Raw genomic sequence first — 15,900 nt, forward strand, 5'->3', positions numbered from 1 at the left:
CTTTTTCAGAAGCCTTCATAATCTTCAATATTTTTGTGAAGCTACCTCCTAATCTTGCAAACTTTGTAGCAGAACAACTGAGCTTTCCATTCCTTGCTTCATTACTGTTAGTCCTCACCTTACCACCGTTTTGTTGCTTTTACATCCACCCTACAATGGGATGGTCAAATTGCACATAAACAGAAATACAAGTTAACCATGATCTTTCAAAAGTCAAACATTTCAGTGTTTTGCTTTCTAAAGATCCAGAACAAAACCAAACAATTCAACCGTCCTTTCCTTTTGCTGTTTTACCTATCTATGCTGTCATCTTTTGTGACTGCTGTACTTACACACCAAATGTTCTTTCCCCTCGATGTCTTCATATGTTATTATCTAAGGTCTGGTTTCTTTAGCTATTTTAAAATGTATGACCATGGGTTTTCTATATTGAATTGAATCAGGCAATCTTTCTCATTTGTCCTTTAGCCCTGAACACGTGTGCTCCCAAATTGGAGTCGTCAGCAAGTTTCAATGTTGTTCCCTCAGTTCTGAAGGTCAGTTGTGCTAATCAAAGGGAGCCCACACAGATGAAGTCTGTGGTTCATCGTTCATCTCATCAGTCCACTTCTTTTACCTGTCCTCCATACAACCATATTCCTTCTTAATTCTACGTTCCACTCTACTACCTATTAGTCCCTTACAGCACATATAAATGCTGCCTGAAATTCTATATAAATATACTGACTGCAGTTCCTCGATCTTGAAAATTTGCAATTTGCTGGCATGTGCTCCAGGCTCAGATCCCTTTAAAAATCAGCCTCTACAGGGTCTGATTTACATTTTAGGACTTTCTGGGCAACCCAGATGTGACTATAAAATCAGCCCAGTCCAAACCACAAACAAATGCACGGACTTACAATATCTGTGGAGAGAGAGAGAGAGACATTGGCTGCAACTAGCATAAACTGAGTGCACAGAAACAGATGTAAAGAACACGATGTACCTCAGTAGAATGTTGAGTCTGGGTAGAGTCCCATAAACTTCCTGAGTTCTGCAGGGTTGAAGTTGACAGTTTATAGGATTTTAGACCCTGTTTTGTAATTCAGCTAAAACAAACCATAAAAAGTTACGCTGATCTTTTTGGCAGGCTCTTGTTTTCAGGATATACAACAGGGACCAGGCAGTGACCAAAACAAAATAAACTACTGAATGATGGTGGACCACATAATCCTCCATCCTAAAGAGGTGACTGGGTTAAGTAGCGGCTCAATGTCAAAATATAGTTTATTTTAAATAAACCACCATTTAAACTGAGTGATATATATATATATAGCATTGAACCATGTAGTTGTTTTAAAAAGGCTTAAAATATTAGACGTTATACTCTGCTTTCATCAAATACCCATGGTGTAATGAAATCCTCTTTTGTTTCCATTTTCTAATGCCCAAGCCAACAGTCTGTGAATATTGTAAAATTCAAGGAAGAGACAATTTCAAGGAAATGTTCCATTTAATGGTTTCGAAGAAGTAGTCCCATTCAATACTGTCTCGCAATATGGGTGGGAATTGTTGCAATCCTTTAATCGGTCATACAGATCAGTTCAAGGATTAATGAACAGTCAATTCCGGGGAATTGGTGGAGGCAGAGGACAAAGTTGCTAACCTTGGGTTCTCTTAGTCAATCCAGTACATAGGAGCAGAAACGAGAGTTACTACCTTCAAAAAGTGCAGGAGTAGCAAACTTAAAGTTCAGATGTCAGATGACACCAGGTCATAGTTCAACAGGTTTATTTGAAATCACAAGCTTTTGGAGCATTGTCCTTCGTTCACCTGGTGTCATCTGACTTCTCACATTTTCCAACCCAGTCCAATACCTACACATCAAGCTTAAAGCTGATAGGGCAGTGAAGTCCAGAGAGACAGGATGTGCAGCTAAATGTTGGAGTTCGGGCTCAGGAAAAGCTCTGGGAGCTGTAGGTGCTTGTAAAAGGCCATATACTATTAACAGTTCAGTGTCACTGACAGCAGGGATGAAGAAAGCCCACACAGTATGTGCCTTGTGTAGCTAAGGTAGGCCTAAGCTTGAAGTAATACAGAGGCAGTGTCAGCTTGGCGAAGCTAGCTATCTGTGAAAAGCTGAAGTTGTGGCTGTGAGCAGGTGCCTGAGTGCAATTTCCAGAACTCAGGGGAATGAACTACCAGAATTTGAGCCGTTGTGGAAGCAGTTTGTTTTTGTAAGAGCTCCAAAATCTTGGTATGACTTATAAAGTTTAATCAGGTTTGATGCACCACAATGGCACCAACATTGCGGGTTTATGGAAAAATCCATGGCATCTGCCTTGACCGCATTATGGATGCTCAACCATAGTTAGTCTGTCATCCACATATACCTGAGGTTAGTTCTGGCTGTTAGAGATAAGTTGAGTATATGTATTGTGGATTGTATCGCTCTTCTAAATTTGTATGATAAAACACTTTGTTGTTGGTTCAAATCCTTAAAATCGTGTTGCTTTATTCTCTTACTGAGTACCTGGGATCTCACACATGGTCAACTTCGTAAAAAGGTTCACTGGTTCCTACACAGATCATAATTTAAAATTTGGAGACTAGTGTGGGATCATAATAAGACAAGGGTTGCTTGATATCAGATACAGGTGGCAGAAACAAAGGCTAGAAACAGGTGCAAAGTAGAATACTTCCACCTGACCGGAGTTGGATATTAGAAGGAATGATCAACCCCAGTCCTCTTGTCATATCTCCCGTGACCAATGTAACAGAACTGAAAAGATGGATGGATTCTTGCTGTGTGCATTGCTTAGAAATATTGGGCTAGATTTCCTGAGCACTGGCAATCTCTTGCAGGTTGTCACTTCACTCCCTTTTCTTCACAAAAAGAGTGTCCTTTAGAACTGTCGAGCTCAACTTCCATTCTGACAGTTCTTTGTAGAGCCTGTGAATTAGATGCCAGGTTAGTAGGATGGCGGGAGAGCAGGGTACAGGGGTAATGTGTCTTTGGGTAGGAAGTGGTAGTACCAATCACATATGATGCCACTTGAGAAGAGGGCAGGGTGCCAGGGAGGTAGGGCACCAGGTGCAAGGTGGCAAGGGGCCCAGATAAGTGATGCGGTCATTAGGTAGCTTGGGTCGATGGGAGAGTTGGAATCCAACAGGTGATGTGGAAGGTGGGCATAACCTCAGAGGGGGTGTGGGGAGTTATAGCGGTGCAGTCAGGGGTGGAGCAGGGAAAGGGGGCGTCACCTCTCAGCAGATGTCAGATCAGGCTCTAGAGATGGTAAGGGCTCTAGCAGAGGAGCTTTGAGAGTCAAGAATGGGACCAGTTTAACAGTTACTCAGGAACTGGACAATGTATTGCATAGTCTAACCCTTTCTGAGTAACTATCTTGCTTAAGTTCATTGGAACCCTCTGAATCTCTGATTTAAGTGAGAACTTTGGAAGGGTTAAGGATGTAGTGGAACCTTCAGTGTCCCAGGCTACCCCTTTGGATTCTGCTACAATGGAGATTCCAAAGATTCCCTACTGGCAACTTCCATTTACACTTCATCTTCCAGGAGGCCAGCAGAAACCCAATGGATTCAGACATTTCGGCTTCAAATGTTGATTTATCAGCCAAAAGTACAAAGCATTGTTTTTTTCACTAATTTTAGTTTTGGCAAATGCGAGATATTGCATTTTGGTAAAACAAATAAAGATTTATACAATTACAGTGTTGAGGACCAGAGACACCTCAGGGTTCAGTAACATAATTGTTTGATGTTTGCATCACAGGTAGACAGGGTGGTTAAGAAACCATTTAGCATGCTTGCGGTTATTGCTCAGATCTTTGAGTATAGGATTTGGGACGTTATTAGATTACTTACAGTGTGGTACACACTGACCCTCAGAAGAGCAACCCACACAGACCATTCCCCTACATTTACCCCTTCACCTAACACTACAAGCAATTTAGCATGGCCAATTCACTTAACCTGCACATTTTTTGGACTGTGGGAGGAAACTGGAGCATGTGGAGGAAACGCACGCAGACACGGGGAGAATGTGCAAACTCCACACAGACAGTTACCTGAGGTGGGAATTGAACCTGGGTCTCTGGCGCTGTGAGGCAGCAGTGCTAACCACTGTGCCACCCACCAGCCCACATATATTAAAGTTGTACAGGATGTTGGTGAGGCCTCTTCTGGAGTATTGTGCCCAGTTTTGGTCACCCTGCTATAGGCAGGATAGTTTAAGCTGGAGAAAGTACAGAAGAGATTTACCAGGATGTTGCTGAGAATGGAGGGCTTGAGTTATAAGGAGAGGCAGGGTAGTTTGGTGTGATTTTACCCAGAGCATTTGAGGCTGGGAGGTTTATAAAATCATGAGGTACATGGAGAGGGTGAATAGCCAAAGTCTTAATCCCCAGCATTAAGGAGTCCAAAACTGGAGGGCAAAGATTTCAAAATGACAACACTTTCATGCAGAGGGTGGTGCATGTATGGAATGACCTGCCAGAAGAAGTGGAGGAGATGGATACAATGACAACATTTAAAAGGCATCTGGATGGGTACATGGGTTTGGTGGGATAACAAATGGGACTAGATTAATTTAGGATAAGTGGCCAACAAGGAGAGTTGGACGACAGGGTCTGTTTCCGTGCTGTGCATCTCTATGACTGTACAAAAAATCATATTGCAATATACTATACTTAAATGGAGCTAATACTGAAATTGTACGCAATCTTTCAGTTTTCATTTTACTGAGGGGCTCCCTAAGTATTGTGATCCCTTATCACAAGCCTTTAGGCCTCTGCATTATTCCTCTCAGTTTAATGAGTCTGGTTTTTGGCTTTGAATGGCAAGTAGCTTGAATAAACGTGAACATTGGGTATGAGATTAATGGAGGAAGGTCGGATTAATTCAAATCAATCACCTTATTACAATATGTTATGATGTTAATTTCAGCACTCGCATACAGCTGGTGAAGGAGCCATCAAATGGCAAAGGGGCTTTATCTTCTTGGAAAATGTTTGCCGTTTTGACCATTGATTAACAATTGTACAGTCTAATTTGCATCATCTCGATGTTCCATAAGGTCTTCTGACCGACTCTGCATCACCTGCTTATCGTACGATGGATGAAGACGTTGACAATTCAGTTGGCTGTGACAGACTAATCAACAGCAGTAATAATGTACATATTGATGCTTAGTTTGGGTTCCATCAGGCGCACTCAGCCCCTGACCTCACTTGGTCCAAATGTGGACAAAAGAGCTGAACTGCAGGCGAGGTGAGAGTGATGATCTTTACCCAGTGTTCACTCACAGTTGCATAGATGCTCCAAGACCCTGAGCCTGCAGAATTCAGAAGTCCATGGACCATGAGCAGAAAATTAAAAGGACAGCTTCCCTTGGCATCAAGCCTTCATTTGACTGAGTGCGATATCAAGGAGCCCTAGCAAACCTGGAGTCAATGAGAATCAGGGGAAAAGTCTCTTTTGGTTGCTATCATACTTACTACAAAAAAAAATGATTCTAGATTGCTGGAAATCTATCGCTGCTGCTTCAGCAGAGCTCTGCAGGAGTTCCTCAGGGTAGAGTCCTTGGCCCGACTAACTCCAGTGGAGCTCTGCAGGAGTTCCTCAGGTTAGGGTCCTTTGCCCCACCATCTTCCCCTGCTTCAACAATGGCATCTCCTCCATCATAAGGTCAGAAGTGGGGATGTTCACTAATGACTGCACAACATTGAGTATCATTCATTACTCCTTCTGATCTGCTAAGTGACAAATAGTAGTCATACCACACAAATGTCAGCCAATGACCATCTTCAAAAAGACAGAAGCTAGCCAACTCCCCTTGATATTCAATGGTATGTACCTTGTTGAAATCCTGTTGTTGACATCCTGAGGTCACCATTGATGCTAAATTGAACTGGACCAGCTGTGTAAAGAAAAGACATTACAACAGCAGATTGAGGCTAGGAATTCTAGAGTGAGTTACTCCTGACTCACCGGTAACATTACCTACAATGCACAAGTCAAGAATGTGATAGAATATTTTCCTCTTGCCTGGATGAGCCCAGATGTAACAACATTCTAAAAGCTTGACACCAACCAGGCCTAAACAGCCTACCTCATTGGTGCCCCATCTATCAATGTCAGCATTTCACTCTCTTCACTGCCCAATGCCTAGTGACAGCAGTGTGTACAGTCTTCCAAATGCGTTGCAGCAAATCAGCCTGGCTCTTTCAATAGAGTCTTCTAAACCCACCAATTCCTAACAGCTAGCACAGGACAGCAGAACATTTGGACCAAGGTTGTAGTGAGGTCAGTGACTGAGTGCCCCTGCTGGAGCCTAAACTAAGCATCAATGTGTACATTATCACTGTTATTGTTTAGTGTGTTACAGCCAACTGAGTTGTCAATGTCTTCATCCATCGTACGATAAGCAGGTGATGCAGAGTCAGTACACCTCCACCCACCAGTTCCTCTGCAAGCCACCCAGCCTCCTTACGTGGAGCAATATTGCCCACTGTCACTGGGTCAAAATCCTGGAAATTCTTTCCCAAAAGCACTGTGGATGGAGATATATCATAAGGACTACGGTAATTTAATGAGACAGATCATCATCTCCTTCCCAAAGGCAACAAGGGATGAGAAATTTAGTGATATCCACATCCCATGAACGAATAATTAAAATCAGAGCAATTGCTGTTAAAGGCATTATTGCTCTGGCTAACACCTGGTATGTGCCTGATCTCACAGTATGTCCTATGCCGCCCTCTGTTGACAAAGTAATGAAATGACTGAAGAATGTAGGGTGACAAATATGACAAGCCTTCAAAGTTTACAATTTTTTATAATATGTCATTATCATCATATATTAGGACAGTTTTTTGACATTTTTGCTGAGGATATTTCTGGGATATAATCCAGCATTCAGAGGTAAAGGAGGGCAGAAGACAAACAATGCAGCAGAAAGGAATATACGTATGAGGGGTAGAGCATTGACTGGAAAATTATTTTTCCAGCTGTAGGTGCAACTGGTTGACTTAAGGGCTTACCCTTTAGATAGTCTTAAACTGTTCTAACACAAAATGCACTTATATGCATTCAGCATATCCACATTAAATGAGCAATATCGAGCAGGCAGGAACATTCAAAGCTATTTTGCTGTATCCTGCTGTATGAATTCTAATCAGAAGCTATTAACGTGAGGCATCCATTCAGTTTCTCTACAGGTATTGCCTGACCTGCTGAATATTTCCAGCATTTTCTATTACATCAGCTTTCCAACGTCCATACTTTGCTGCTGAAATTGCAATTCCTAATATTGAATTGTGTGCTCATAATTCTTCACTTTTGAGGAGTACAGTTCATGGATATGAGGCTGCATGAGAAGTGCATATAGCCAGACTTAGCCTTGCATTTGTGGGCATAGATTCTGGTAATGTCCAAAGACATTCTTCACATTTTGCAGGGTACACTTTTCCAGGGCAACACTGACATCTGCTGGTATCTTTTCTGCAGACACCAATACAACTGTGAAAATGGTCATAACTGTGAACAGTCTCAGTCTCTCCTTTTGAACTCCTGCTACAGAGTCCAAGGTTTATGGGCTCAAGTAGCACTGCACTGTTTTGAACAAGAAATCACAGAATTGTAAATGATCCAAATTGATACTACCTCCCCAACGAAAACCAGCCTTCCATGCATTACACCATCTACTCTTCCGGCTGCCTCAGGAAAGCAGCCAACATAATTAAGGATCCCTTCCACCTCTTATATACTCTCTTCCATCAGGCTGAAGACACAAGAGTTTGAAAATACTGTAGCTGCAACACTATATTCAGCATTCTGTTCTATTACCCTGATGTACTTATATAAAGTATGATTTATTTGGTTAGCACGCAATACAATACTTCTCACTGTCTCTTGGTACATGTGACAATGATAAATCAAATCAAATAAAATCAAATGCAATCAAATCATATTTCAGGCAATATATTTCATACCCTAACTACTTTTCACATTGCCTTTGCTTATTTTGCACAAATTGAGGCTGATCTCTTAGTGGAGAAAGTGAGGACTGCAGATTCTGGAGATCAGAGCTGAAAATTCCCGAAGGGGTCATGCCCGAAACGTCGATTCTCCTGCTCCTTGGATGCTGCCTGACCTGCTGCGCTTTTCCAGCAACACATTTTCAGCGCTGATGCTCTTAGTGCAGGACTAAATATGTGTTTCACAATTCAAGATTCTGCCTTTCAAAGGAGACATTAAGCCATAGCTCTCTGTCCTATCAGATGGATGTAAGTAATCCCTTACCACTACTTCAATAAAGAGCAGGGAATTTAGATTTAGATTCCTTAAAATGTGTAAACAGGCCCTTCAGCCCAACCAGTCCACACCGAAGAGTAACCCACCCAGACCCATTTTCCCCTCTGACTAATGCAATTTAGCATGGCCAATTCACCTGACCTGCGCATCTTTGGATTGTGAGAGGAAACGCACGCAATCACAGGAAGAATGTGCAAACTCCACACAGACAGTTGCCCGAGACTGGAATGGAACCTGGGACACTGGTGCTATGAGGCAGCAGTGCTAACCACTGTGCCACCAGGCCACCCTAAACTTAAACCCAGCGGCTTAGACCACTCGATCATAGGAGACTACCCTGGAAGCAAATATCCCTCAACCAACATGAAAACAGGGTATTATCACATTGCAGTTTGACAATTTTGCTTTAATAGGCTGTCACATTTCTTACTTTACAACAGTGGCCCCATCATGGAAGTATTCGTTGAGTGTGAAGAGGTTTGTGACTTTGTGAGCACATGAGGGATGCTATATAAATGCAAGTTGTCCTCTACATTCTTTCTCTTTGCAGATAGCTCAGGGTACATCTGTTGTGAGTGTAATGACAGTAATTTGCAGCACAATTTATATCCATCTGCACTGATCATCAACAATGCAAGACATGTCTATAAACGTCACTCCAGTGCTATACTTCTTAATAGTTGTTTGCTGTTCACATCCATGTGACTATCCAGACTCCTCCGCTGCCCACTACTATGCCTCCTCCTACTGCCTCACCAAAGTGATAAACCTACAATAACTCGAATTTCATTTCGCTGATGACACCACCATAGTCGGTTGAATCTCAGATGGGGACAAAACAGACTACACATGGGAGAAGGAAAACCTAGAAAAATGGTACACTGAGAAAAACCTAGCTCTCAATGCCAGCGAAACCAAGGAACTCATTATTGACTTTCGGCGGAATATTAATCATGCCCCCTTACACGTTAACAACACAGAGGTGGAACGAGTGGAAAGTGTCAAGCTCCTGGGAGTGGTCATCCACAACAAGCTTTCTTGGACTCTTCATGTGGATGCACTGGTTACAAAGGCCCAACAATATCACTTTGTCCTCAGGCAGCTGAGGAAATTAAGCATGACGGAGAATACCCTTGCCAACTTTTATAGGTGCATCATCGAGAGTATTCTGTCTGGATTCACTACTTGGTATGGCAGCTGTATAACAGGAGTAGGCCATTCTGCCCTTCAAGCCAGCACCACCATTCATTACCTTCATGGCTGATCATCCTCAATCAGTATCCTGTTCCTGCCTTATCCCCATAACCCTTGATTCCACTATCCGTAAGAGCTCCATCCTACTCTTTCTTGAAAGTATCCAGAGACTTGGCCACCACAGCCTTCTGGGGCAGAATATTCCATACACCCACCACTCTCTGGGTGATGGAGTTTCTCCTCAACTCTTTTCTAAATGGCCTACCCCTTATTTTTAAACTGTGTCCTCTGGTCCGGGATGCACCCATCAGCGGAAACATGTTTCCTGCCTCCAGAGTGTCCAATTCTTTAATAATGTTATACGACTCAATCAGATTCCCTCTCAGCCTTCTAAACTCAAGGGTATACAAGCCCAGTCGCTCCAATCTTTCAATGTAGGATAAGACCATAAGACATAGGAGTGGAAGTAAGGCCATTCGGTCCATCGAGTCCACTCCGCCATTCAATCATGGCTGATGGGCATTTCAACTCCACTTACCCGCATTCTCCCCGTGGCCATTAATTCTCGAGACAATAAGAATCTATCGATCTCTGCCTTGAGGCAGGGACCATGAGGAACCTTGAGGACAATGAGGGACCTTGTCAAAAGCCTTACTAAAATCCATAAAGACAATATCCACCCGCTCTACCCTCATCGATCACCTCCTCAAACAATTCAACCAAGTTAGTACGACATGATCTGCCCTACACAAAGCTACACTCACTGCCCCTAATTAGGCAGTGCTTTTCCAAATGTGCTTAAATATGATCCCGGAGAATTCTGTCAATAGCTTCCCAACAACTGATGAAGGACTCACCAGTTTATAATTTCCTGGATTATCCCTTATTGCAGTCTTGAACAGAGGAACAACATTAGCTGCTTGCTAGTCCTCCGGTACCTCTCCAGTGGCTAGTGAAGATACAAATGTCGTGGTCAAGGTCCCAGTAATCTCTTCTCCTGCCTCACTCAAAAACCTGGTGCAGATAGCATCAAGTCCTTGCAACGTATCAACCTTAGTGTTCTTCAAAAAAAAAACAATACCACTTCTTTCTTGATCTCAAAATGCCCTTGCATATTAGCATGCTGCACACTAATTTCACTATCCTCTAAATCCTTCTTCCGGATCAATACTGACACAAAGTACTCATTTAGGATTTTGCAAGCCTCCAAACATAAGTTCCTCCTTTATTCCCCCTCATTATCCTCTTGCTTTTATTTTTTAAACGTATGCCTAGAATGCCTTGGAATAGTCCTGCCATTCTGGGAATTGACCTTGTGAACCTACGCTGCACTCCCTCAATAGCAAGAATGTCTTTCCTCAAATTTGGAGACCAAAACTGCACACAATATTCCAGGTGCGGTCTCACCAGGGCCCTGTCCAGCTGCAGAAGGACCTCTTTGCTTCTATACTCAATTCCTCTTGTTATGAAGGCCAGCATGCTATTAGCTTTCTTCGCTGCTGTACCTGCATGCTTGCTTTGAAGATCGGAGATGGTTACAGAGAGTGGTGAACTCGGCCCTGACAATCACAAAGGCTAACCTCCCATCTATACAATCTACCTACCAGGTCCAACACTCAAAGATGCATTCCACCCTGGCAATACTTCTTTACAACCTGTACCACTGCGGAGAAGGTACAGAAGCCTGAACACACACACACACACACACACACACACACACCAGCCGGTTTCATAACAGTTTCTACCTTACTATTATCAGAATACTGAATGGACTTACAAACTCTAAACATTCGCCTGTACCTGTGTTTTTTTTCCCCATTGTTTACCCTCTATTTACTTATCAATGTTACTTAACTCTGTGACCTGTATTGCTCGCAAGACAAAGTATTTCACTGTGCCTCGGTACACGTGACAATAAATTCAATTCAACTCAATTCATCATCTGGTCCGGTGCTTGATAACATATCGACACAAAGGAATGTAGGGCGGTAGGAGTCACTGACTAATTCTTGACCATCAATTCTAATGGCAGGCTACATGTCCAGAACTACAGGAACAGCAACAAAACAGAACTTTTGCTCTAGAACTGCCTTTTCCAAATAAGATCTCGAATGTGATATATACATTTACAAGTGTCTACCAGGGACAGCACCACCTTCTAGTTCGGTTACTTTTTTTGTCACACGTGTTAAATCTTCCTTTTGATGTGAAGCACTTCCAAAGTACTTGCTCCAGAGATGCCAAGATTGAAGATAGTAAGCAACAGACAGCACTTGTTATTCACAGTTGAGCAGAAATGAGCTGTGAATATGCTGAGAAAAATGTTGCACAGATTATATAATCTGATCTGGAAGCAGCAATGCTAAAGCACACAGCATGAACACACAAAGTGAACGGTATCGAGTAAGACACACTTATCTCTTTTTATAGTATATTGTAATTGTTTGGTCAGTCATAGAGTCATGCAGCACAGAAATAGACCCTTTGATACAACCAGTCCATGCCGACCATAACCCCAAACTAAACTAGCCCCAACGGCCTGTGCTTGGCCCTGATTCCTCCAAACATTTCTTGTTCATGTATTTATCTAAAAACGGTAACTGTACCCACATCCACCACTTGCTTTGTAATTTCCTTCCACATATGAACCACTCTTTGTGTAAAAAAAAGCCCCCCAATTCTTGTCTAAATCATTCTCCTTTCACTTTTAAAATATGCCCCACTCTCTAAATCTCCCACCCGTGAGGTTTCAAGTGCCATTTATCCATGCCCCTCATGATTTTATGAACCTCTATAAGGTCACCCCTCAACCTCCGATGCTCAAGCGAGAAAAGTCCCAGCCTCTCCAGCCTTTTTAAAAAATAACTCCAACCCTCCATTTCCAGCAACATCCCGGTAAAACTCTCCTGAACCCTCTCCAGCTTAATAATATTCTTCCTATAACAGGGTGACCAGAATTGTTGTTTTAATTATGGCAGGAATGGCAAGAGTTTTACAAAAGTTCTACAGCCCAGAAGTGGACCATTTGCCCTGACCAGTCATTGTTCATGAACCTGTTCCATATGAGATTCCTCCTAAACTGCTTTCTCAAACTCTTCTCCTTTGGAATTGAAAGTTTTTGATTGGTCACATTTTCCCAGCAAAGATTCCTTCACATAAACTCGAAAGCTTACCGGATGATCCAGATCCAATTCCGGCTCATATTTTGTAACTAATTGATGACATCTATCCAAATCTGATAGCTTTTTTGGAAACCAGTGAACTAGAAGTGAAAGAAAGGAGATAAAATGGAAGCACAGGTTAACTAATTGGAATGTTTCAAAGCATCAAAAAGCACCTGTGATGCACGTATTATTGGAAGGTAACCACTTAATGCAGAGCTAGCAATGGAGAGAATAATTCTGCAGTGTTTTTAAATGATCAGCCTGATAAACAAGAGTAGGATAATGTCACATATCACCAGTATTTACCTGCGGCAAACCTGCACGTCCAATCAGGGTTGTGGCTGATTCTAACTCAATGAGTCATTGAATGAATTTAATTATCAGCAACATCAGAGGAACAACAGTCATTTAATAAGATTTGACCTTTGTCCTGGTCCAATTGTAGAATTCATGCTAAACATAAACTCTGCTCTAGGGCATGAAGATAGCTGGGAAGAATTACTGCCGAATGCTTTTCGGCCTCTTAGTTTTCCATTACATTATATCAGGCAGTGAGAGTTTGAAGTATCTATTGGAATATGTATATTGACTGCTGTCTGTATATTATACATTATAATGTAGATAATGTATATTAAATAATATAATTGAAAGAACTCATGTACACACTGGATCTATGCTACTTAAAAGCTAAAATAAATTATTACATGACAGTGCATAACAAATATCCTGCAGTGTGTCAGCTTATCTAGGTTGATAACATTTTCATCTCTGATGTATGGAGAGAAGGTTATGTGATAAAGTCAGAGTTCAGGATTTGGATATATAAGTAAGGCCAATTTTCAGTGCAAGTGCTGAGGGAGTGTTGCACTGTCCGTGTTGATCTGTTTGTTTCAGATGAACATAAAGAACCATGGTAATTCAAGGGGGAATGAGGGTCTCCTCAATTCACCTGCATAACATTCATCTAGTTGCTACTTGTAAGACATTGATGGGTGCTGTTCATTGATCAGGACATTAATTATAATCCATTGTATGTGAAACACACTGACATTCTTGAGAGTTGTACTAAGCATTGCATTACTGTAAAAAAAAAGTCCCAGTTTCTGAGCATGCCCACAAATATTTAACATTTACTTGTTGCCTGCATCTCATTCAATGATGATCTAATATATAATTTATGCATCATATTCAAAAGGCGTAGCAATTCTAATGCCTGAGACTTTTTTGTTAAACTTTCCAATTTCCTTCCAGATTTGCTCATTTCACCCTCCATCTGGATGAAGGTGGTAATTCAAACTGGATGTAGGTCCATGGATGTTTTTAAATAATTATGAGAGTTTATACCAATGGTTTGCGTTAGGAAAATAAAGCACCTCATTTGGTTAAAATCTGGCATTTTCTTTAACAATGAAATAAGCTTCTGACCACATTTCCATTAGTTAGGTCAGCAGCTTGAATGGTACTCCATCCCACCCACTTTCAAAATTCACTCTTTTCCACAGATGCACAGTCAAGGCAGTGTTAAAGTTGCACTGCAGTAAGTCACCTTTGACAGGACCTTCCAAACTTCTAACCACCACCATCTGGGAAGACCAGGTGTTTGGACACAGCCCCATCAAGTTTCCCTCTAAACCACACAACATCCTGACTTAGAACTACATCACCATTCCTTCATTGTCACTGGGCCAAAGTCTTGAAACTCCTTTTCAAATAGCACCCACTGTCCTCCCACTTCAGGGACAGCAGCAGCAGCTCAAGAAGGCAACTCAGCACTGGCTTCTCCTGGGCAATGAATCAATAATTAGGCAATAAATCAATAATTGGACAAAAAAATGTTGTCCTGGCCAGCAAAGCCTACATTCCATGAAGAATCAAATTAAACCCACTCTCATCACTGTCTGTAAAGCACCAATCTCTGCTGTTGTTTCAGCTCATCTGTCATTGAAACCTTTAGTCGTGTCTTTGTTGCATCTAAATTTAACTTCTCCAATGCACTTCAGACCAGCATGCTCTTTTCCACCTTTAATAAAATTGAATCTGCCACCTGTGTCTTATCTCACAGCAAGTCCTGTTTAACTCAGTCTTCAGTGAGCCACACTGGCTCCCAGATTGTCAATACGTTGAGTCTTCTCTTTGATTATTAATTGCTGTCTATCTTGGTAATACCCTCCAGCTATGCAACCCTCCAAGGTATCTGAGGCCCTTCAGTTCTGGCCTCTTGAGCTTGCCCAATTCTATTGCTATCCTGTTGGCAGTCATGGTTTTAACTGACTAGGGCCCTGAGCTCTGGAAATGCCTCTCCTAAGCCTCTAAGTCCTCCTTTAGGAACCAAGTCACAATTTCTTATGTAGATGAGAAAGAAATTTTATTGAGTATTTCTCCTGTGTGAGGGAATTGGACATCTTACTTTTTTCTATATAAATGCAGTTTGCCATTACTATTGAATCCTGGAGTTTCTAAGAAATAGGCTCAATCGCTGGTCTCTTCTTGAATTTTCTGATCTCCATTAGGACAGCAGTCAAGCTGCACAGCTCGTTTCAGAGTTGAAAAGTTAAACAGAACGATGCCTGGTTCCTGCTCAAGGTTAATGTCCAGTTGACGCATCCAACCCTGTAGTAGATATCTTCCTTAATCAATCTGTTCAGAGATGGCCTGATACACTTCTAGAACAAATGCATGAAATAATTCCTTCAGCGAAGGAGAACATTGGAGAGGATCTGGGAAAATTGAGTAAAAATCTTCGAATATTATGGGTAATAATTATATTCACTGAAGACTAAAATCTGTTGGTCACACTACTGAAGAGAAAACATACAATAGTCAGAGATGGAGAAAAGTCATCATTCTTACATTTTTCTTCTTTTGTTGTTTTTACATCATCTGCAACTCTTTTCAGGGAACTGACCAAGGTGCTGATATCCGAAACGTTTGTTTCACAACGGATGAAGAATTCCAATATCTCTTTATCTTTTGGTTTCTTGGATGGCCTTGTTTCAATGTGGTGTATTTTAGCTTCAAAGGTCTGTGTAAAAGAACAGGGTGAGGGATGGAGGGGATATTATATGTAACTAAACCAAACAATACTCTGTAATTACAACCAAAAATCCAGAATTTAAATAAGAAATCCCTGAGCAATATTCAGTCCAACCAATCCAAATCCAACATAAGATTATTCTATTTCATAACACATTTCCTATTACTTATTGATCTTCTGGCTTTTATAAGTCTCTGA

At 41.6% G+C, this 15,900-nt stretch overlaps 1 protein-coding gene across 1 annotated transcript in view; it reads right to left on the reverse strand.

Moving 5' to 3' along the window:
- The window catches only part of th (tyrosine hydroxylase), a 62,860-nt gene that overhangs the window by 23,971 nt on the left and 22,989 nt on the right, over positions 1 to 15,900 (reverse strand). The window contains exons 3-4 of the mRNA XM_060838436.1: positions 15,519 to 15,690; positions 12,678 to 12,766 (exon numbers count right to left, since the gene is read on the reverse strand). Coding sequence (XP_060694419.1) covers positions 12,678 to 12,766; positions 15,519 to 15,690 — 261 coding nt within the window. The remainder of the gene's footprint in view (positions 1 to 12,677; positions 12,767 to 15,518; positions 15,691 to 15,900) is intronic.

The sequence above is a fragment of the Hemiscyllium ocellatum genome, chromosome 18, assembly GCF_020745735.1.
Source record: "Hemiscyllium ocellatum isolate sHemOce1 chromosome 18, sHemOce1.pat.X.cur, whole genome shotgun sequence".
Classification (NCBI taxonomy): Eukaryota; Metazoa; Chordata; class Chondrichthyes; order Orectolobiformes; family Hemiscylliidae; genus Hemiscyllium; species Hemiscyllium ocellatum.